The sequence below is a fragment of the Ambystoma mexicanum genome, chromosome 6q, assembly GCF_040938575.1.
Source record: "Ambystoma mexicanum isolate Mex_15411 chromosome 6q, UKY_AmexF1_1, whole genome shotgun sequence".
NCBI classification, from domain to species: domain Eukaryota; kingdom Metazoa; phylum Chordata; class Amphibia; order Caudata; family Ambystomatidae; genus Ambystoma; species Ambystoma mexicanum.
Genome location: NC_090937.1, coordinates 1652376955 through 1652401447, shown reverse-complemented (window position 1 = coordinate 1652401447; position 24493 = coordinate 1652376955). Strand labels below are relative to the sequence as shown.

Genomic DNA, 24493 nt, shown 5'->3' with positions numbered 1-24493 from the left:
TGGAGATGAGAAATCGGAGTGGGACCGGGAATGAAGAAATGGGAAAACCAAAAACTGAAACAATTTATAGAGATCTATAGAGATTATTGGGTTTGGGAATAAAGAAAGGGGAAACACAAACATGGATGAAATTGGTGAGAGTTTTGAAGAATGGCCACAAACTATAAAAAAATAATAAAGTAAATTGAGAAAGATTAAAATGACTTGTGAATTGTGCAATATAGGATAAGGGAGTGCATCAATAAACAAAAATTAAAAAGCGTACAAGAAAGTTGTACAAAAGAAGAGCTGGAGAAAGACTGGGAATAAATCAAAACTGTACACGGTCCAGGAAGGGACGAAATAAGTGGTCAAGCGAAATCTAGGAAAATATGGAAGGAATATATAAATTAAAGGTAGAACAAAATTAATCTGAAAGTGAAAAAGACGAGCAATTGACATAAAAAGCAACGAAAGGACACAAAGAAAACGAGCACTGGCAAAGCCAACAGATTTGGTTCTTGTGTAGGCATGGTTTAAGCATTTCCCAGGAACTGCCTCAAAGGCAATACTCGCCCATAACATGACAACAGCTGGAAAATGGTGCGATTATGTGGGCATACGATAGCAGCGCTGGTAAATGCCCATCTAATTGAGAAAACATCAGCCAGACCCTTGGGTTTATCAGTGCATGTGTGTAATAGAAGTTTGGTTCAAGAAGCTTCCTGAAGGCGCACGTGGTGATGGCCTTTTCACTACACTAGACCACATTCACAGCTGCACGTGAGCCATGAACTCTCAGCAGACTGCATAGAAATAACACTGCCAGGGCAAGGTTTCAGAACTAGATCTCAGGTCCCGGGAGGATGTATTATTGGCGGGTAGTGGGTGGCAGTGGTCATACGGATTAGGATTAACGTGGCCATGTGCCCACATGTCACGTGGCCCTCCTCACATGCCGCCTCTCTTTTAGGGTACTCCAATCAAACAGTTTCAGCTTATAGGTGGTTTATAATTACCACCAGTAAAAACGAAAGGTGGCAAACGCAAGGGAGGGAAATTGCTAAAGCAATTGTAAAAAGAAAAGGGAGTAAAAGGAAAAATAAGAGTGAAAACAATCGGGCGAGTTGGAAAACTGGGAGACAGTTGAGAGTTGAAGACCGCCATTAGAGACGAAGGAGAGAGTGAAACCAGAAAAATACATCAAGGATTAGAACGAAAGGCAACAATAGAAGAGTGAACTGGGAATATAAAACAGTAGACATGAGTGATGGGCATCAGGAGGGAGGCGCCTGGGGGAGGAGTGAGTGGGCGTGGCTTGGGAGGTGGGAGCAGGAGGTGGGCAGGGAGAGTGGCAGGAAGGAAAGATCTCAAGTGATCCCATCATTTTGCAGCAGACGGGGTTGCTTGGATGCAGTCGATCACCGCAGCTGGGGTACGGTTGCAGACCAGACCTTTGTTACTGTGAGGTTTTGTGGTGTCACAATGGCTTTAAGTGGGTCGGGGCCATCTGGGACGAGTCCCGGCAGTCTCTGAAAATCCTGCCGTAGCTCTCTAAAGTCCCCTGTTAACTCCAGCCCCCTAGAAGCCAAAGCATTTTTTGTAAAGCCTAAAGCTCTTGCATATAAGCGACAGATTCAAGCTTTCAGATTCATGGCCTTTTCTTCCTTTGGGTCTTAGGCACCCTTCTAACTAGAGATGCATGTGCGAGTGTGATGATCGATGCAAAGGGGTGCCCGGCAGGCGGTCGGCTCTACAATTATGCGGCACCACTTACCTGACCAGATTGCTGATTTTACCACCACAGACCTTTTGCCTTTTAATTGTGGCACCGGACCCCTGGCAGGCTGTGCCGTATTTGGCCATGCCGCATAAGAGCATGGCACTTAAAGCACTGGACGTCACCTCTCCGTCCATTGAGTACCGGCGGCATCTGAGCCCGGCGGCTAGTGGTCAAGCGGCATCTGAGCCCGGCGGCTAGTGGTCAAGGCTTGTCTGGAGGAATCGAAGCGAGAACTTAAATGCGACATGTGGAGATACATCTGAGAGGGAGAGCAGAAAAAGAAATGAAAGATAAATTGGAGGCGAGAGAAAGAAAGAACCTGGGGCAGAAGCAAGGCTGGGCATCAGAGTAAAAGGTGTGGCAAGGAGCAGTGGGGCATTAATTCTCACCAGAAGACCAGGGCTGCCAGTCTGACCACAGGGTTTCACAGTGACCACGAGAAGTTTTTTTTGGGGTGCTTGGCTCCTCTCCTGTTGCCATGCGACGGCGGGGTCTGATAATGGGTACGACTGCCCCCTCTGCTCATTCAGGATTTGACATCCCAGGTCTAGGGTAGGATGTTCCCTGTGCTCTTGTTGGCCAGTGCAAAAGTTATTCCTGATTGGGTGTTGAGAAGCAGGGTCCTGGTCAGTAGGTATGATGGGGCGGGGTTGGAAGCGCGCCCCCTGGCTTCACTGGTGGTGTCGGACCCTGAGTCGTTCTGCTCCCACGCCCCCACAGTGAATTTCTCGTCTTCTCATCCACAGCCCTTCTGACGCCGGCCCCCTGGATGACCGCTTGCCGTGCCGGGGCAAAGTCTCCATCTCCGGTAAGTGAGGGACATTATTATTTACCCTTTGTAGGTTTCCGATCTCAGAAACTTCTCAGAGGAAAAAAATATTCTCAAGAGTAAGAAACGACCTAAGGAATTTGAGACAATTTCTGATACTCTAAAATGACCACTCAAAGTTACAAATGCTGTTTAGAAGATTGTTTTTAAGTTGCTTTCTTCAAAAAAAAATGTAATCTTTTTTAAAACATTAGTACTAAATAATTGCTTTTCTTTCAATAAGTTAGTGATTCAATCTTTCAAGGTAAACTAAATCGCCAATGAGATCAAGCGCACCATGATTAAAACAGAGTTTGTGTTGAATGTTAATTCGTTTGGAGCGCCAAAGGGTCACTTAAAATGAGCCAAAGTTAAGGGTGCGGGGGGGGGGGGGGGGGGGGAGAAAGACGACTCTGGTATCGAAAGTCAATATAATGATGGAAAAAGTGGAGAACCCATGCTAAACGAGACCTCCCGCCCCCTGCACACCTATATGTACTGGAAAGAAAATCCAGGCAAAGTTGAATTAAATGTTATGTTTTCTATTAGTGTTTCTATTCTATTTCTATGTTTAGGATTCATTTTTGTGTGGCTCAGTAACACATAGTTATTTCTTGAATGTCAACACCTCAGTGTTTATTTTTCAAATCTACATCCAGTGTATTAATAAAGATTCTCAAAAGGATTTCAAAAACAAGTGTTTTGTATTCATAATCCTACAGAATTCTTCATAGTCATTTCAAGATATTGCCCCTTTACTGGCAGCACAATCCACATGCCACTCGTGACGTCGCCACCCAGTCCCATGATTCAAAATGTCTGAAAAATACAAGTCTCAGTAAAAAGAGGCCTGGGTGGATTCCTGACACATGGCACGGGGACACTTGAGTGCTCTGACACTTTGACCCGCCAGGGGGTAGGGTTCAAGCGCCTTCGTAGAGTTCTCAAGAGCCCCACTCTCAATGGTTCTGTGACTCAGTAACCAACATTCCCATGGCTTTTCCCTTCTTGGAGGGTGAGAGGGGCCTCTTGGAGGGGTTGAGGGGCTTCTTGGAGGCGGTTGAGGGCCTCTTGGAGGCGGTTGAGGGGCCTCTTGGAGGGGTTTGAGGGGCTTCTTGGAGGGGGTTGAGGGGCCTCTTGGAGGGGGAGAGGGGCCTCTTGGAGGGGTTGAGGGGCCTCTTGGAGGGGTTGAGGGGCTTCTTGGAGGGGGTTGAGGGGCCTCTTGGAGGGGTTGAGGGGCCTCTTGGAGGGGTTGAGGGGCCTCTTGGAGGGGGTTGAGGGGCCTCTTGGAGGGGGTTGAGGGGCCTCCTGGAGGGGGTTGAGGGGCCTCCTGGAGGGGTAGAAGGGCCTCCTGTAGGGTGAGCTCGTTTTCTTGGAAGGGGACCAGGGGCCTCTTGGAGGGGGTCCAGGGGCCTCTTGGAGGGGGTCCAGGGGCCTCTTGGAGGGGTTTGTGTATCTGCTTCGTCCTATAGTCCGCGTCTCTGCTCACACCTAGGGTTTATCTGCTCTGTCCTAGTGTGGGGGTATTCGATCACTGCCAGGCTGGATGGGTCAGCTCACCCTTAGGGTGAGGATCTGCTCACTCCTAGGGTGTGTGTATCTGCTTTCTGCTAGCGTGGGTATTTCAGATCACTCTTAGGTAGGGTGACAAGATAAAAAAATGGGACAGGGCAACTAACCTACAATTAGGACTAACTTTCGACCCTAGTCTGGCTGCTGGAGTTCCTATCGCCCTGCTCGGCCCTAGTCTGTGTGCTGGACCTCCTGAGAGTGTATCTGCCCTGCTCGGCCCTAGTCTGGGTGCTGGACCTCCTGAGAGTGTATCTGCCCTGCTCCGCCCTAGTCTGGGTGCTGAAGCTCCTTAAGGTGTTTCTACCCTGCTCGGCCGTAGTCTAGGTGTATGAGCTCCTTAGGGTGTATCTGTCCTGCTCATCCCTAGTCTGACTGCTAGCACGCCTTATGGTGCCTCTGCTTGCTCGACCCTAGCTTGGGTGCTGGAGCTTCTAAGGGTGTTTCTGCCTGCTCTACCCTAGTCTGGGTGCTGGAGCTCCTTGGGATCTATCCAGCCTGCTCGGCCCTAGCCATGGTGCTGCAGATCCTTAGGGTGCATCTGCCCTGCTCGCCCTAGTCTAGGTGTTGGAGCTCCTTGGGGTGTATCTGCCTGCTCGGCCCTAGCCTGGGTGCAGGAGCTCAGTTTCGGGAGCTCCTTAGGGTATATCTGCCTGATCAGCCCTAGTCTGGGTGCTGGGGCTCCTTAGGGTGTATCTGCCTGCTCGGCCCTAGTCTGTGGGCTGGAACTGTATCTGCCCTGCTCGGCCCTAACCTGGGTGCAGGAGCTCGGATTCTTGAGCTCCCTAGGGTGTATCTTCCCTGCTCAGCCCTAGTCTGGGTGCTGGAGCTCCTTAGGGTGCATCTGTCCTGCTCGGCCCTAGCCTGGGTGCTGGAGCTCCTTGGGAGGTAACTGCCCTGCTCGGCCCTACTCTGGGTGCTGGAGCTCCTTAGGGTGTATCTGCCTGCTCGGCCCTAGCCTGGGTGCTGGAGCTCCTTAGGGTGTATCTGCCTGATCAACCCTAGTCTGGGTGCTGCAGCTCCTTAGGGTGTATTTGCCCTGCATGGCCCTTGTCTGGGTGCTAGGGCTCCTTAGGGTGTATCTGCCCTGCTCGCCCCTAGTCTAGGTGCTGGAGCTCCTTAGCGTGTATCTGCCCTGCTCGGTCCTACCCTGGGTGCAGGAGCTCGGGTTCTGGAGCTCCTTAGGTGTATCTGCCTGATCAGCCCTAGTCTGGGTGCTGGAGATCCTTCAGGTTTATGGGTCCTGCTCGGCCCTGGCCTGGGTGCTGGAGCTCCGTGTATCTGCCTGCTCAGTCCTAATCTAGGTGCTGGAGATCCTTCAGGTTTATGGGCCCTGCTCGGCCCTAGTCTGGGTGCTGGAGCTCCTTGGATGTATCTACCCTGCTCGGCCATAGCCATGGTGCTGCACCTTAGTGTGTATCTGCCTGATCAGCCCTAGTCTGGGTGCTGGGGCTCCTTAGGGTGTATCTGCCTGCTCGGCCCTAGTCTGGGTGCTGGAGCTTCTAAGGGTGTATCTGCCTGCTCGGCCCTAGTCTGTGGCCCGGAACTCCTTACGGTGTATCGTCCTGCTCGGCCCTAGTTTGGGTGCAGGAGCTGTATCTGCCCTGCTCGGCCCTAGCCTGGGTGCAGGAGCTCGGGTTCTTGAGCTCCTTAGGGTGTATCTTCCCTGCTCAGCCCTAGTCTGGGTGCTGGAGCTCCTTAGGGTGCATCTTTCCTGCTCAGCCCTAGCCTGGGTGCTGGAGCTTCTTGGGAGGTAACTGCCCTGCTCGGCCCTACTCTGGTTGCTCGAGCTCCTTAGGGTGTATCTGCCTGCTCGGCCCTAGCCTGGGTGCTGGAGCTCCTTAGGGTGTATCTGCCTGCTCGGCCCTAGTCTGGGTGCTGGAGATCCTTGGGGTGGATCTGCCTCCTTGTCCCTAGTCTGGGTGCTGGAGCTCCTTAGGGTGTATCTGCCTGCTCGGCCCTAGTCTGGGTGCTGGAGATCTTTGGGGTGGATCTGTCTCCTTGTCCCTAGTCTCGGTGCTGGAGCTCCTTAGGGTTTACCTGCCTGCTCGGCCATAGCCTGGGTGCTGGAGCTCCGTATATCTGCCTGCTCGGTCCTAGTCTAGGTGCTGGAGATCCTTCGGGTTTATGGGCCCTGCTCGGCCCTAGCCTGGGTGCTGGAGCTCCTTGGGAGGTAACTGCCCTGCTCGGCCCTATCCTGGGTGCTGGAGCTCTTTAGGGTGCATCTGCCGTGCTCGGCCCTAGCCTGGGTGCTGGAGCTCCTTGGATGTATCTACCCTGCTCGGCCATAGCCATGGTGCTGCAGCTCCTTAGGGTGTATCTGCCTGATCAGCCCTAGTCTGGGTGCTGGGGCTCCTTAGGGTGTATCTGCCTGCTCGGCCCTAGTCTGGGTGCTGGAGCTTCTAAGGGTGTATCTGCTTGCTCGGCCCTAGTCTGTGGGCCGGAACTCCTTACGGTGTATCGTCCTGCTCGGCCCTAGTTTGGGTGCTGGAGCTGTATCTGCCCTGCTCGGCCCTAGCCTGGGTGCAGGAGCTCGGGTTCTTGAGCTCCTTAGGGTGTATCTTCCCTGCTCAGCCCTAGTCTGGGTGCTGGAGCTCCTTAGGGTGTATCTGTCCTGCTCAGCCCTAGCCTGGGTGCTGGAGCTCCTTGGGAGGTAACTGCCCTGCTCGGCCCTACTCTGGGTGCTGGAGATCCTTGGGGTGGATCTGCCTCCTTGTCCCTAGTCTGGGTGCTGGAGCTCCTTAGGGTGTATCTGCCTGCTCGGCCCTAGTCTGGGTGCTGGAGATCTTTGGGGTGGATCTGTCTCCTTGTCCCTAGTCTCGGTGCTGGAGCTCCTTAGGGTTTACCTGCCAGCTCGGCCATAGCCTGGGTGCTGGAGCTCCGTGTATCTGCCTGCTCGGTCCTAGTCTAGGTGCTGGAGATCCTTCGGGTTTATGGGCCCTGCTCGGCCCTAGTCTGGGTGCTGGAGCGCCTTAGGGTGTATCGGCCCTAGCCTGGGTGCTGGAGCTCCTTAGGGTGTATCTGCCGCGCTTGGCCCTCGTCTCGGTGCTGGAGCTCCTTAGGGGGTATCTGCTGTGCTCGGCCCTAGCCTGGGTGCTGGAGCTCCGTGTATCTGCCTGCTCGTCCCTAGTCTGGGTGCTGGAGATCCTTAGGGGGTATCTGCTGTGCTCGGCCCTAGCCTGGGTGCTGGAGCTCCTTAGGGTGTATCTGCCTGCTCGGCCCTAGTCTGGGTGCTGGAGATCTTTGGGGTGGATCTGTCTCCTTGTCCCTAGTCTCGGTGCTGGAGCTCCTTAGGGTTTACCTGCCAGCTCGGCCATAGCCTGGGTGCTGGAGCTCCGTGTATCTGCCTGCTCGGTCCTAGTCTAGGTGCTGGAGATCCTTCGGGTTTATGGGCCCTGCTCGGCCCTAGCCTGGGTGCTGGAGCTCCTTGGGAGGTAACTGCCCTGCTCGGCCCTAGCCTGGGTGCTGGAGCTCTTTAGGGTGCATCTGCCGTTCTCGGCCCTAGCCTGGGTGCTGGAGCTCCGTGTATCTGCCTGCTCGGTCCTAGTCTAGGTGCTGGAGATCCTTCGGGTTTATGGGCCCTGCTCGGCCCTAGCCTGGGTGCTGGAGCTCCTTGGGAGGTAACTGCCCTGCTCGGCCCTAGCCTGGGTGCTGGAGCTCTTTAGGGTGCATCTGCCGTTCTCGGCCCTAGCCTGGGTGCTGGAGCTCCGTGTATCTGCCTGCTCGGTACTAGTCTAGGTGCTGGAGATCCTTCGGGTTTATGGGCCCTGCTCGGTCCTAGTCTAGGTGCTGGAGATCCTTCGGGTTTATGGGCCCTGCTCGGCCCTAGCCTGGGTGCTGGAGCTCCTTGGGAGGTAACTGCCCTGCTCGGCCCTAGCCTGGGTGCTGGAGCTCTTTAGGGTGCATCTGCCGTTCTCGGCCCTAGCCTGGGTGCTGGAGCTCCGTGTATCTGCCTGCTCGGTACTAGTCTAGGTGCTGGAGATCCTTCGGGTTTATGGGCCCTGCTCGGCCCTAGTCTGGGTGCTGGAGATCCTTAGGGTGTATCTGCCTGCTCGGCCCTAGCCTGGGTGCTGGAGCTCCGTGTATCTGCCTGCTCGGTACTAGTCTAGGTGCTGGAGATCCTTCGGGTTTATGGGCCCTAGTCTGGGTGCTGGAGATCCTTAGGGTGTATCTGCCTGCTCGGCCATGGCCTGGGTGCTGGAGCTCCGTGTATCTGCCTGCTCGGCCCTAGTCTGGGTGCTGGAGTTCCTTAGGGTGTATCTGCCCTGCTCGGCCCTAGCCTGGGTGCTGGAGCTCCTTAGGGTGTATCTGCCGTGCTCGGCCCTCGTCTCGGTGCTGGAGCTCCTTAGGGTGTATCTGCCTGCTTGCCCCTAGTCTGGGTGCTGGAGCTCCCTGGGGTGCTGTGTTGTCAGCCTGCCTTGCTTGCTGCTCCCCGTGACGCCCGCCAGCCTAGGGCATGTGCTAAGCTGCACTTGCACTTTAGTAAACCTCCGGGCCTCGGCTGGCTCCTGGCACGGGAGCACATTCCCGAGTCTTGGCTTCAGATCGTTTCACTCTGCTTTGAAGTGGCAGCACGCTGGGAGGGTCATGGGAGCGTTGTGACCTGGCGACGGTGGAGCGGCAGCGGCCTCTTCTGGCCATGCTTTGCAATGACACCCAAATGCTATCCTGTGCTAAGATGTTCACGCCACTGACTTGTGCACAGAGAAGTTAACCCCTCCCTTGCCCAGCATTAAAGTAAACGATGTAGAATAATAACGCTTGTCTTTCCGATGAAGATCCCAGCTCTTTCAATCACGTTATAGGCTAGAATGCTATGTGAGAAATATTGGCCCTCAACGCCATTTCCTCTGCTGGAAGCTGTTTAAATGAATCATTGTGCCTAATATTCCTGGCAGTTACAAGCACCCCATAGCCACGCTGTTTCCAGATCACTCGGTGGTGTCGGGCCTTCGCCGCCAAAGGAATAATGTCCCACGTCCTAGTCTTTCCCCGGCACTTTCAGGGGTTGGTGCTCTACAGAATTACATAACTGGGGTAACACTCCATAACCAGGCCCAACATCCAAACAAGGACTCCACAACTACAACCAATGCTGCAGAGAAGGCCTCCAGGACTGGGGAAAATACTCCAGGCGAGGACTCCATAACTACACCCAATGCTGCAGAGAAGCTCCCCAGGACTGGGGATAATACTCCAGACGAGGACTCCACAACTACACCCAATGCTGCAGAGAAGGCCTCCAGGACTGGGCCTAATACTCCAGACGAGGACTCCATAACTACACCCAATGCTGCAGAGAAGCTCCCCAGGACTGGGGATAATACTCCAGACGAGGACTCCACAACTACACCCAATGCTGCAGAGAAGGCCTCATGATTGGGGAAAATACTCCAGACGAGGACTCAATAACTACACCCAATGCTGCAGAGAAGGCCTCCAGGACTGGGGATAATACTCCAGACGAGGACTCCATAACTACACCCAATGCTGCAGAGAAGGCCTCCAGGACTGGGGAAAATACTCCAGGTGAGGACTCCACAACTACACCCAATGCTGCAGAGAAGGCCTCCAGGACTGGGCCTAATACTCCAGACGAGGACTCCACAACTACACCCAATGCTGCAGAGAAGGCCTCCAGGACTGGGGAAAATACTCCAGGCGAGGACTCCATAACTACACCCAATGCTGCAGAGAAGGCCTCCAGGACTGGGCCTAATACTCCAGACGAGGGCTCCACAACACCCAATGCTGCAGAGAAGGCCTCCAGGACTGGGGATAATACTCCAGACGAGGACTCCATAACTACACCTAATGCTGCAGAGAAAACCTCCAGGACTGGGGAAAATACTCCCGACGAGGACTCCACAACTACACCCAATGCTGCAGAGAAGGCCTCCAGGACTGGGGATAATACTCCAGGCGAGGACTCCACAACTACACCTAATGCTGCAGAGAAAACCTCCAGGACTGGGGAAAATACTCCCGACGAGGACTCCACAACTACACCCAATGCTGCAGAGAAGGCCTCCAGAACTGGGGAAAATACTCCAGGCGAGGACTCCACAACTACACCCAATGCTGCAGAGAAGGCCTCCAGGACTGGGCCTAATACTCCAGACGAGGACTCCACAACTACACCCAATGCTGCAGAGAAGGCCTCCAGAACTGGGGAAAATACTCCAGGCGAGGACTCCACAACTACACCCAATGCTGCAGAGAAGGCCTCCAGAACTGGGGAAAATACTCCAGGCGAGGACTCCACAACTACACCCAATGCTGCAGAGAAGGCCTCCAGGACTGGGCCTAATACTCCAGACGAGGACTCCACAACTACACCCAATGCTGCAGAGAAGGCCTCCAGGACTGGGGAAAATACTCCAGGCGAGGACTCCACAACTACACCCAATGATGCAGAGACGGCCTCCAGGACTGGGCCTAATACTCCAGACGAGGACTCCACAACTACACCCAATGCTGCAGAGAAGGCCTCCAGGACTAGAACATTCTCCAGACGAGGACTCCATAACTACACCCAATGCTGCAGAGAAGGCCTCCAGGACTGGGGAAAATACTCCAGGCGAGGACTCCATAACTACACCCAATGCTGCAGAGAAGGCCTCCAGGACTGGGGAAAATACTCCAGGCGAGGACTCCATAACTACACCCAATGCTGCAGAGAAGGCCTCCAGGACTGGGCCTAATACTCCAGACGAGGACTCCACAACTACACCCGATGCTGCAGAGAAGGCCTCCAGGACTGGGCCTAATACTCCAGACGAGGACTCCACAACTACACCCGATGCTGCAGAGAAGGCCTCCAGGACTGGGCCTAATACTCCAGACGAGGACTCCACAACTACACCCGATGCTGCAGAGAAGGCCTCCAGGACTGGGCCTAATACTCCAGACGAGGACTCCACAACTACACCCAATGCTACAGAAAAGCCCCCCAGGACTGGGGATAATGCTCCAGACGAGGAATCCATAACTACACCCAATGCTGCAGAGAAGGCCTCCAGGACTGGGCCTAATACTCCAGACGAGGACTCCATAACTACACCCAATGCTGCAGAGAAGGCCTCCAGGACTGGGGATAATACTCCAGACGAGGACTCCATAACTACACCCAATGCTGCAGAGAAGGCCTCCAGGACTGGGGAAAATACTCCAGGCGAGGACTCCATAACTACACCCAATGCTGCAGAGAAGGCCTCCAGGACTGGGCCTAATACTCCAGACGAGGACTCCATAACTACACCCAATGCTGCAGAGAAGGCCTCCAGGACTGGGCCTAATACTCCAGACGAGGACTCCATAACTACACCCAATGCTGCAGAGAAGGCCTCCAGGACTGGGCAAAATACTCCAGGCGAGGACTCCATAACTACACCCAATGCTGCAGAGAAGGCCTCCAGGACTGGGCCTAATACTCCAGACGAGGACTCCATAACTACACCCAATGCTGCAGAGAAGGCCTCCAGGACTGGGCCTAATACTCCAGACGAGGACTCCATAACTACACCCAATGCTACAGAGAAGCCCCCCAGGACTGGGGATAATGCTCCAGACGAGGACTCCATAACTACACCCAATGCTGCAGAGAAGGCCTCCAGGACGGGGATAACACTCCAGACGAGGACTCCATAACTACACCCAATGCTGCAGAGAAGGCCTCCAGGACTGGGCCTAATACTCCAGACGAGGACTCCATAACTACACCCAATGCTGCAGAGAAGGCCTCCAGGACTGGGGAAAATACTCCAGACGAGGACTCCATAACTACACCCAATGCTGCAGAGAAGGCCTCCAGGACTGGGGATAATACTCCAGACGAGGACTCCATAACTACACCCAATGCTGCAGAGAAGGCCTCCAGGACTGGGGAAAATACTCCAGGCGAGGACTCCATAACTACACCCAATGCTGCAGAGAAGGCCTCCAGGACTGGGCCTAATACTCCATACGAGGACTCCACAACTACACCTAATGCTGCAGAGAAGGCCTCCAGGACTGGGGATAATACTCCAGGTGAGGACTCCATAACTACACACAATGCTGCAGAGAAGGCCTCCAGGACTGGGGAAAATACTCCAGGCGAGGACTCCATAACTACACCCAATGCTGCAGAGAAGGCCTCCAGGACTGGGGATAATACTCCAGGCGAGGACTCCATAACTACACCTAATGCTGCAGAGAAGGCCTCCAGGACTGGGGAAAATACTCCAGGCGAGGACTCCACAACTACACCCAATGCTGCAGAGAAGGCCTCCAGGACTGGGCCTAATACTCCAGACGAGGACTCCACAACTACACCTAATGCTGCAGAGAAGGCCTCCAGGACTGGGGATAATACTCCAGGCGAGGACTCCATAACTACACACACTGCTGCAGAGAAGGCCTCCAGGACTGGGGATAATACTCCAGGCGAGGACTCCATAACTACACCCAATGCTGCAGAGAAGGCCTCCAGGACTGGGCCTAATACTCCAGACGAGGACTCCACAACTACACCTAATGCTGCAGAGAAGGCCTCCAGGACTGGGGATAATACTCCAGGCGAGGACTCCATAACTACACACAATGCTGCAGAGAAGGCCTCCAGGACTGGGGATAATACACCAGGCGAGGACTCCATAACTACACCCAATGCTGCAGAGAAGGCCTCCAGGACTGGGGAAAATACTCCAGGTGAGGACTCCATAACTACACCCAATGCTGCAGAGAAGGCCTCCAGGACTGGGCCTAATACTCCAGACGAGGACTCCACAACTACACCCAATGCTGCAGAGAAGGCCTCCAGGACTGGGCCTAATACTATAGACGAGGACTACACAACTACACCCAATGCTGCAGAGAAGGCCTCCAGGACTGGGCCTAATACTCCAGACGAGGACTCCACAACTACACCCAATGCTGCAGAGAAGGCCTCCAGGACTGGGGATAATACTCCAGACGAGGACTCCACAACTACACCCAATGCTGCAGAGCAGGCCTCCAGGACTGGGGATAATACTCCAGACGAGGACTCCACAACTATACCCAATGCTGCAGAGAAGGCCTCCAGGACTGGGGAAAATACTCCAGGCGAGGACTCCACAACTACACCCAATGCTGATGAGAAGGCCTCCAGGACTGGGGAAAATACTCCAGGCGAGGACTCCACAACTACACCCAATGCTGCAGAGAAGGCCTCCAGGACTGGGGATAACACTTCAGACGAGGACTCCACAATTACACCCAATGCTGCAGAGAAGGCCTCCAGGACTGGGCCTAATACTCCAGACGATGACTACATAACTACACCCAATGCTGCAGAGAAGGCCTCCAGGACAAGGGGAAAATACTCCAGGCGAGGACTCCACAACTACACCCAATGCTGCAGAGAAGGCCTCCAGGACTGGGGAAAATACTCCAGGCAAGGACTCCATAACTACACCTAATGCTGCAGAGAAGGCCTCCAGGACTGGGGAAAATACTCCAGGCGAGGACTCCATAACTACACCCAATGCTGCAGAGAAGGCCTCCAGGACTGGGCCTAATACTCCAGACGAGGACTCCACAACTACACCCAATGCTGCAGAGAAGGCCTCCAGGACTGGGAATAATAGTCATTGTGAGGCCTCTTAAACTGAACATAATACTCCAGGTGCAAATGTCAATACTAGTGCATTCTAAGGTTCTCCGCTAAGTGTAGGCTGCAGTTGTGGCCATCCAGAGAAGAACCCGATGCTTCTAGTATTGTTGCTGCTGCCTGTGTCCCTGGCTCCTACATATTCCCTCACTACTACTCTCCCTAGCTGGCAGGTACCACCTCTTAGCATAAGGAGACATACGTGGGGAGGGAAGGACATCACTGTGTTCAGGGTGGCCTCTCAATACACAGTAACAGTTTTAATTGGCCAATTTACAGTCTGGTAACTTGTAACAATATATTGTTCAACACTTTCGGCCACCTCGTGATGTTTATACCCCCGACAGGAGCCAATGATGGAGCGACTGTGAACAGTGAAGTCAGCACCCTGTGGCAATACAATGGGCACATTGCTTCTTTCCCATGAGACCAGACAACTTGGCAACCCCAAACGGCCCTTTCAGCCTTGCAGCTGATCGTACTGGCAACACCTCTTGTGACTCCCGTCTTGAAACCTGTTGCTTCCCTAGCACGAATCCTTCTCAATCTCTCTTGGGGACCGGAACCGGGTGTTTTATAAAAGAAACGCATCCAAGGGATCAATTTCTCGGATTTATTTGCTCTATTTGGCGTGTCTGGTGCAGTTCCAATGGTGTAGCCTCTTCGCAATGGTGTCAGTATAACCTCAACATATTTCCCTGCTTTGGCACTGCCTGGACCGTAGCCTTGTTCTCAGTAAGGTTTGTCCTTCACAGCTGCAACACTTGATCAGCAATTCTGAGTTTCAGTACCAGCCCCTGTGAGCTGAGCTGCTAGGCCTCGCAACGATGGCCAATCTCTTCACCCACCCACCAGGGACCTTGGCATTCTGAACGCTCGCTGGGGGAAAGCAAGAATACAATTTAATTAAGTGAACAAACCAGAAACTCCAAACTGCAGCCTAGAGCAGAAGCTGCACCTCTAATGGGGCTTAATGCAAAATGGTGGATCTCTTGCTAACACAGCCGACAGCCCATATGTTCCTAAATATCAGTATCTATCCTACTAAATGCTTGCACTATGTGGCCATCCAGCCAACCTTTCACCAAACAGCAAATAGCTCTCCCTAAAACAAAAGCAACATTTTCTACGTTCTCCTAAAAGCAACCAAAACACAACCTTTTTCACTAACGCTTGCTACGAAGCCCTTAGACTGTCTCCACCTAGACTCAAAACACGAGCAATATTCTTGCTGCTCCTTCTTTCACCGTGTGGTGCTCTCTAAAGTGTGTAGAAGCTAACTCCAAATGGCTCATGTGTAGGAATGCTAAATAAAATGGCGATAATGCAGACACTAAATAACCAGCTCTCTATGCTAATAAAATGTAAGCGGTCTAAACAGGCTCCCACGGTCGGGCCGTTGCACCTGCATCCCAACCCTGGAGTCGGGGCCATCTTTGCAGGAGGAACAGCAGAGTTTTTCTTCCTGCCTTTGCCTTTCTATCTTTGCTTTGCTCCCCTCCTGCCTCATTTGTCCAGTTAGTGATGAACAGCACAGTAGCCCCCTCCTCGTCTTCTCTATCCGTAGACGTTCCCATCGTCTCCTGCCTCTGCCGTGGCTCTGTGGTAGGCGTGTGCACTGGCTTGTGGTTCCATCTCTCCTGCTTGCTCGTTTATAGGTTTGTTAGGTGTTTGTAAAGCATTACATGGCAACTTACTCCGACCTCGAAGCGCTTGTGTGGCTCGGTTTAAGGTGGGCCTTTATGCTGATTAGTTGCCATGTGTTTCTGATTGGCCACTGGCCTGTTTGTACATGGGACTAAAGGGGAGCCACCATTGGTGCGTTCTCTGATTGACAGGCCTTTGTCATAGCACCAGGGGAGGGGCCTCTGTGTCGGGTCAACTCTGGTGCCAAAGCTTTGACTCGCATTCCCAACCTGCGGTGGCAGCCAGGCGCAGGAGGGTTGCCCGTCTAAGCACCGAGAGGCAGTGTGGGACCTTCTAACCTCATCGTGTGCTGCCCTCAGCCTCACGCCACCTCAGATGTGTTCTGCGTTTAAGGTTTCATGACGCAGCAGCCATCTCTCCCTACACACAGGCTGTCTGTTCTCCCTCAGTCTGTTGGCTCCAACACCTGTGCCCTTAGGTCATGATTGGCAAGTGCAGGTGTCTCTGGTGGGACACTGCCACCCAACTGTTTATGGGGAATTGTGACTTCTACATAGCCCCTTTTCCTCGGTAATGGCCTGTTTGGTTGCTTTCTGCATTGACGGATAAGAGAACACATTTTGGTGATTTGAGCAGGATCACACCCTTTGGATGTGATCCAAGCCAGGATTAGAACCTTGTGTCTGCTCTAGGCCTCATGTTCCATGTCTCAGTAATGGGCATATGCAGTGCACAGCTTCATGAAATAGTGCAACTGTGTAGTAGGCAGAGCCATGGAAGCATAGGGTTTAGTGCTCTTGGGTTCCTTCTCCAGAGCCTTACCCAACTGGTGGCTTGTGGTGGAAACACGTCCTTGGGAATCTGTAGCCTGGCCGTTTCACTTTGTTTAGTCCCTTTATGTGTACAACACAATCCGTAGATTACGGCCTAGTCTTTTGTTGAGGACATGCCAAGTAGGAAAGTTTGTGGAGGGCGAGAAGATGGCAGAGCTTAGCCAAGGTCTGATTCGGCCTCGGATGGAAGAGATTGTATTCACGTTACTGCAGTCTATTGAATGATATATGATATGATAGGTTATTTATAACGCACTTAATACCCAGAGGTTTCTAAGCGTGGACTCTGGGATCAAACCTGTGGTGCTCCATATCATCTTGCTTCCAAGGCGAGCACGTTGCCCCTGAGCTATCCTGCAGAGGCTTTGAAAGATCTTAGGTGAGTCAGGATAGTATTACTCGTTAGCACTTTGAGTGCAGTAGGGCACAATTGCTCTCTTCAGAGTTTGATAGCGGCGTACAGGAGAGCTTTGGGGTTCCCCTCAGATAATGGAGGAGGTAGAAGAGCAGATCCAATTGAAAGAGGTGGAGCCCATTTGAAGGGACCGTGGCGGAGCACGAATAGCAGTCACATGATAAAGGCTGCTTACCAGAATTGGCTACTCCGAGGAGGTCGTCTGATACGAAAATGCTCTACTCCAGTCAGAGGCCATTGCAGGTGCGACACATGTCAACAGTAGGACCTCTGTGTTGTACGTGTGTTCTTATGTTTTATCTTGGAGGTGTCGGAGTGATGCCGGAGTGTGTGATGTCGTAAGTGGAACGGATGCACAGAGGTAGAAGGTTGGTGTTTGTGCTGAACGCAAGTTTCCACCCAGAGCCGTTGGGAGAAGGTTGTCTGGACGGTGGGCATTGGTGGATCCGTCTCATGTAACCTGGACTTAAATGTAACTAAGCAACAAATAAATAAACCAACCAGATGGAGGACTTACCTCTGTAACCTGGCGAACCTACTTTACATCATTCGGGTGCAAGATATGAGGCTAAAGGCCCCCCTCGTGAGTGGTCCTTTTCTCTTTGGGGAAGACTGCCTTCTAAAGCGTCTGTAGCATGTAGTCTGTCCAGCACAGAAGGGTGGGCAGAAGCTGGGGTAATACCTTAGTGCCAGTGGATTCAGACGCTCCAGGCACCTGCAAGATACCCACCCGACGAGTCTGGCCCCGCAGACGCCATGCTCCAATCTCGCCCAACAGCCCCAACGGTCGATTGGACACTTTTCTGTGGGCCACGGCTTCCCACCATTCCCCTGTCTCCTCTAAGATCCCTAATGTGCCCACTGGACACCTTACCAGGGGCACGGCTTGCACCCCTTGGGCCTGGCGTCCTTGCATGCCCAGATGGCATTGTGCCCGGGCATGTCCTTCCTTGACTCAGGCTGCCCCAAGGGACCCCATGTGGCCACTTGAATGCGCACTGGGCACTTTGGGGACCTGGAAGGCACTCATTGTGCACCCACTGGCATTGCAGTGTCTGCGATAGTGATTCTGCAATCCTGCCCAAGCTGGACTCGCCAAAGGAAGAGCACGCGAGCCAAGGCCACACCAAGAGACCACTCAAGTGAATGCAGTTTCTTCTCTTTCTATAAAGCTGCTGAATGTTACTGACGATTCCCAGCCGGAAGACGGGGAATATTCAGCAGCGTGTGAATCTATGAAAGGTACCGATGCTGGAGAACAGGAGTTACAGTCAAGGAACCTACTCTACTCTATACTTTCCAAAAGAAATCCAGTCCTGGCTTTGATTCTTCAGGGAATGTCTGATTGAGTTCCATCCAGGGGGGATTTGCTGCAGTGCCCAAAACGTTGCTTATCCCTCGCAAACTCCCAGAGGCAGTTTATGCTTTGCCTACGATAAATACTTCTGGATGCATATGGCCCACACCTTGCTGATAAGCTGGTGTGCTTTCTTTTTCAAGATTGTCCCTTGGTCTCGTAAAAATGCATCAAGCAGTTATCCGATCCCCCCAAAAAGTCGACAAGAATGACCAATAGCAACTAGTGATGGTTCCAGCTCGCTGATCTATTTGCAAATGTGCATAGCCGTTTTGGAAGTCTTGATTGGATCCTTTGGGTTAGCGGAACTGGCTGGGCCCATGGTGTTTAGTAAAAGGTAACCTGAATGGCGACCTCAAAGAGAGCCATTTTGATTTTTGTGGGTCAGTTTAAACCTTTCTTCAGAAGATTGCCACAGTGGCCTGCAGATCCTGTGGTGGGGCAAACATTTTAGATCGGGGCATGTTGTAGCCCTCTGAAGACATCCTTCTAACCTTCACGTGGGCAGAAGGACCCATGAGGGATGCAATTTGCCCCTCACAAAAAGTCTGTTCATTCAGAGGGAAGACTAAACTAACTTTGGGGCACACCATTAACTGGGTGTGTGGACCGTAGGTCTCAAGTTGTGGCGCGAGACCTGTGGTCTGAGCTGGAGGTCCACGTGACCTAATTTGGGTCTCTGTGTTGGCGCTGCAGACTCAGCCTGGACCCTGCATTTCCTGAGTCAGGCATGTGGGTCCCCAAGTGGGTATGAGTCTGGCATGAAGGGCAGGCCCAGTTCAAGGGGCATCTGGGATGTGCCCGGGCATTGCTGAAGTGTATGTTATGTTAGAAGAATGTATACCGCGCACGTTCAACTGAAGTGGTAGCTTGGCGCTAGGACTCGGATGAAACAGCCCCACCAGCATGACCTAGAATAACAATGTTTTTAAAGATCGACAGAACCAAAGATGGTTCTCGATGCTCCTATCTGCAGGGGAAAGGTTGTTACACAGTTTGCTGGCCACGACAGAAAAGGCGCGACCGCCAACACCAACCAGGAGAAATTTGGGACCCGCCACTTAACTGCACTCTGAGCGAAGAGAACATCCCGGAATGTAGGGCACAAACTTATCTTGAAGAAAGTCTGGCCCTGATTATAGTGCCTTCCGGTGAACTAGACAAAGAGATTTAAAATGAATCCTTTTTCTCACTGGGAGCCAGTGGCACGAACGCAACATTGGGCTGATGTGGGAACCATAAGGAGAATAATTAGCGACCTGCGCTGCAAGATTCTGCAGCTGCAGCCAATGTATCAGACCCGCAGGCTGAGCAAGAAATAAAGCATTGCAATAGTCCGCCTGACTAGTAACTAGCGTGGCCACCACCAAAGGCCGTCTTACAGACTGCACTAACCTGGGGAGCCAACGACAGTTCAGAAAATAGACAAACACTCTGATTTTTTACCAAAGTCACCGAGACAGGAGAATCACCCTGAGACGATGGCCAGAAAGAAGTCCAAAATGAAAAATCAGGAAAAGCCCCTACCATCAGAATCTCTGTCTTGTCCCTGTTAAGCTTAAGGCGATTGTTATCCATCCAGCCCCTCTGGCGACCAGACACCCGCACAAACGCGACGGCTCCTCAGCCCGTAAAGATCTAAACGGACCAGGATCTGGGTGTCATCAGCACACAAATAACACCAGAAGCCGTGAGAGCAGATCAGACCCACCAGAGGCTGAACATAGATGTTACACAGCAACGGGGACAGTGCGGAGCCTTAACAGCCCAGCCCGATACACCGACTTTGTTGAAAACACAGGGAAGCTCGACCAAGAGTGTATGGCAGGCAGGGTCTCCCCAAGGCTACTATTATTAGTAGTCGGACGATTCAATTGGATATGCTCACATATATTAATAATTTTGCTGGTAAAAAACTCAGCTAATGAGTCACATAAGGTTGGGGTAGGAAGCAAACTAGGAGTAAACGGGCTGTTGAAGAGAAAGATTTAACAACTGCAAACATCGCCTTAGACTGCTTTAATGCCGAGCCACCCTTACCCGTGAACAATCTCAGCTTCGCTAAGCAGATGGCCGCGCGGTACTTGGTGGTGAGGCAATGAAAGTGCTGCCTCTCGATGGAACCGTAAGGCACACGCTATTTGCGTTTGGCCTGCCTTCATTCCCGAGGAGCTGCCTTAAGCTCAGCCGAGAAGTAAGGTTCAAAAGGCCGATTTCGAAGACCGGTATGTTTTAGCGGAGCCACTTGGTCAGCCGCATCCCGAAATGTCGGAGTGAAAAACGACAAACAGAAGAATCATTCTCACGTGACTATTACCTAAGTATACCATATGGGGCCGCTTATTGTAACCCTCAAGCAAGCCTTCTTTAAATCTCCTTATAGCGCCTCGTTGCCTCTGGGCTGTAGTGCGCTCTACAAATACTAAAATAAATAAATAAATATTATTAATCACAGCTAACGTAATGTTCCGGTCGGACCCTTATATTTCTTTACGTCCCTTTTTGTTTCCCGATTTCTCAGTGTGTTTCTATTTCTGTTTCTTCCTCAATTCCCTAATTTCTTAATCGCTCTTTCTCTACTCATCCTCCTCTTCTTAGTGAATGTATCGCTCTTTTCGCCTCATTCCTTCGCAGTATGACCCTAAACCTGTTCTTCGTTCCCTAGATCTCCGGATACCGCTCATGTGGAAGGACACTGAGTATTTCAAGAACAAAGGAGGTAAGTCGGCACAGAGTATTTCAAGAACAAAGGAGGTAAGTCGGCACAGAGTCTTTGGATTTCTCCCACTCTTTTGCCTGCCTCATCTCTCCCTCTGTGGATTCATGGATCACCAGTCCCGAGTCACCCTCCCATGTTCTGGCATGTGCCATCCATGCCCCCCCCCCCCCACGCACCCAGACTTGCATTACTGTGGGTATGCTTTGGCGATTCTCCAGGGTACAGCACCACTGCCACTTTTCCTGATTATTGCATCACCTCATTTTTCTGTAGCACTTAATGTGGCGGCTTTCATGGTTTTTAACGACCCACCAGTCGGAGCCATGGTAGGCGCAGGCTGTTAAAGGCTGTGGCCGCCCCCCACAGCGGGCATGAAAGCCATTCACACCCCGAGGTTCAGCCGGGGTGCGAATGGTTTTCTTTGGTTTTTTTTCTTTGGAGGTTTGCACTGCTTGCACAGCCAATCTCCTGAGGGAAAAAAAAAGAATTGTTTTGGAGGGTGGAGTGTGGGAAAGCAACAGGGCTCCCTGTTGCCTCCCCATGTTAAAAATAAATAATAATGGTGCCACCTGGGTGAAGTGCTTCAGGTGGCTGGAACAGAGGGCAGACAGAACCTACAGATAAGGAGTGTATCTGCCACTTTTACTCCCTAAGAATAGGCAAATACTCCCAAAAAACTGAAATGGGGAGTAAAAAATACCACCAAAAAAAATAGGAAACAGACATGCAAAACCATGTCCCCCTGTTTACACCCAAACGCTTCATCGATGTGTTTGGAGCAGAAAAGCAGGAATAAAGATCCTCCAGGAAAAGGGGTCTTCCCTCCCCCTAAGTTTCTTCTGGTCTTCGACTATCTATCCTCTACCCCCAGCCCGACCCCATAAAAGGTCGATAATGTTGCGCTGCTTCACAGGGATGACTCTTCCCCTGTGTTTCCCCTTTCATGCCATGTTTTACGTCACAGCATCCAGGGGGACGACTCCTCCCTTGAGTCTCCCTTAGGCACACAGGTCTTTAGATTGTATTTAGTGTCTCACTCTCTGGATCGCCATATGCCTTAAACTGGTATGGATCTTCCTGTCTCCATTTGACTGTCACTGTTTCACAATTTCAAGGATGGGTTTTGATCCCTGAGGTTTCTCGATCCTTTTCCTATCCCTGGTGTATTCCCCTTCCGGGCTATTAACACTTTGTTAGTTATCCTCAAAAGGGGTATGGTTCTTCCCTTTTGCACTGGTTATCACTGTTCCACAAATTCAGGGTGGGGATTTTACTTCTCCTCTTATCCCTGGATTACTCTCCTGCCAATGTATCACACTTGGGTGCAGGTTCCAGACTCGCACACTGCCTGGTTCGCTTTCCTGCCAGGGCTGTTTCTGTTCTCTCACGGGTGTGAGTCACAGACTCACTGTTTGCCTAGTTCACTATCCTGCAAGGGCATTTCCGTTCTCCATTCACACGCTTGCATCCAGGTAATAATGTCTTTCAAGCTTTGGGTCACCGACCCGTTCTTAACAATGTTTGCATTCATATCAATTATTTCATTTCCCTTCCTTAAGTTCTCGCACATCTCGCACACTGTCAACGGCACGCTGTATTCGGCCTGAAACGCCACAGTATCTTGTTCACTCTCCCTGGGCTTACCAGTCTTCACTGGCAGCTTCGGCGTACCTTGCGTCTGTCTTCTCTGCTCTCGGCCCGCTGACCGGGAGTGCGTCCCTTTGGCTGCTTGTTTCCCACTTTGCCTCTGTTTCTGGCAGTTCCAGCTGCTTGTGGCAATAACGCAGAGAACTTCTCTCAGCTCGGTCTCTCTGCACACCGTTCTAGACAGCCTCCGTGCCACGTCCTGCAGTCTGCTCGCCTCTGGTGTCCAAATCGCTGTCAGAACAAATCGTATTAATCTGCAGTCTCTACCTCTCTCTCGTGTTCTGTTCAGCTGTGTTAGTTTTGAACTTCCTAGCATTAGTTAGCATTTTCCAAAGACTAGAACGCGGCTTTGCTTTACCTCTTCTGGTCATCCAGCTTTTTGCTGTTTGAATTTAGGTTGAGTAATGCGGTGGGTGTAAGCTGTTCTAGTTGACCTCGAGGAATTTGATTTGGAGATTTTTTGGGATAGGTATGGTCCGGAGCTGCTCTCAACATGCCACAAACCGAGCACATCATTGCAAGAAAACTTGCCCCTTGGCTCCCGATTCGTCAACAAATAATCTTCAAAACACTCTCTATCATACAGAAATGTCTCTCTAAAACTGAGCTGTCACAGTATTTATTAACTAATGTGTTGTAGTGCAACACGTGGCACCAAAAGGGAACTGGCCTAAAAGACAGAATATACAAATGATAAAATTTGAAAAGACTACTCAATAAACGGCATGAATATATCTCATTGAGAAATAAACGTAGAAATCAATAAAGCAACGCAGATGAGAACAAACATTGCCCGGCTGGAAACAAAAGAAAGTAAGAGGGGGGGAAACAGGAAACTGGCCTCTTTCTGCTATACTACCTGTCTCTGGACCAAGTCACCAAGGCAGGTCAGACCAACCTCCTCCATCAAAATCTCATAAAGAACCTGAAGACCCCACCCATAAAAACATCTCGCCAATCGCTGATGGCTCCTCTCGACCAAACCTTCCCCCTTTGAAGTCTCCCTATCCCTGGTCCCTCTACCCATCACAACATCTCGCCAATCGCTGATGGCTCCTCTCGACCAAACCTTACCCCCTTTGAAGTCTCCCTATCCCTGGTCCCTTCCTTCATCAAATCATCTCGCCAATCGCTGATGGCTCCTCTCGACCAAACCTTCCCCCCTTTGAAGACTTTCTATTCCTGGTCCTTCTACCCATTCTTGCAACCCATGGTGCCCTAAACTGTAACCTCCGGGTGTGTCCCCTGGGTACAGTGCTCTGTTCCATCCCAGCTAGGTTTGAAATGTATGAATCCCAGACATTGAAGCCTGTATCTGTTTCCATGTCCTGACATGTATGTGTGTACTGACCAGCAGTACAGTATTGCTCTGTTCCCCTGGCCTATGTTCAGAGCATGTGTTGACCAGTAATAAGGTGTCGCTCTGCCTCTCTTCTAGACATGCATCACTGTGCCGTGTTCTGCTTGCTGCAGCTGGGCGTGGAGATCTACGATACGGAGATGGTGATGGTGGATCGAACCGTGACCGACATCTGCTTTGAAAGCGCTATTGTGTTGTGAGTACGAAATGGAGCAAACTCTCCCCTTGACCTGGGCACTACCCCTTCAACATTGGTCCACACAGAATAGGGCAGCGAGGGACCATATACAAACTGCACTGCATAATTCCCACCTGGCCTGCTGCCCTGAACTGGCACTGCTCTAGAGGCGAGCTCCTACAGACCATAGGTTCATTCACCATAAACAACAGTGCCCCCTGCTGCCTTGAACTGGCACTGCTCTTACAGTGAGCTCCTAAAGACCAAAGGTTCATTCACAACAGCGCCCCCTGCTGCCCTGAACTGGCACTGCTCTTAAGGTGAGCTCCTAAAGCCCAAAGATTCATTCACAACAGCGTCCCCTGCTGCCCTGAACTGGCACTGCTCTTACAGTGAGCTCCGAAAGACCTCAGCGCTTTGGTGTAAGGCGCTTTATAAATCAATAAATACAAATACAAAGGTTCTTTCACAATAGCGCCCCCCTGCTGCCCTGCACAGGCACTTCTCTAGAGGCAAGCTCCTACACACCAAACGTTCATTCACCATACACAACAGTGCCCCCTG

The 24493-nt window shown here is 52.0% G+C and overlaps 1 protein-coding gene across 5 annotated transcripts in view; it reads left to right on the top strand.

The window, feature by feature from the left end:
- RTKN (rhotekin) overlaps positions 1–24493 on the top strand; it is a 462373-nt gene that overhangs the window by 379807 nt on the left and 58073 nt on the right. For all 5 annotated transcript variants that reach the window (XM_069632474.1, XM_069632475.1, XM_069632476.1 and 2 more), the window contains exons 3-5: positions 2509–2570; positions 20691–20744; positions 23830–23947. In XM_069632474.1, the coding sequence (XP_069488575.1) occupies positions 2509–2570; positions 20691–20744; positions 23830–23947 (234 nt within the window). The remainder of the gene's footprint in view (positions 1–2508; positions 2571–20690; positions 20745–23829; positions 23948–24493) is intronic.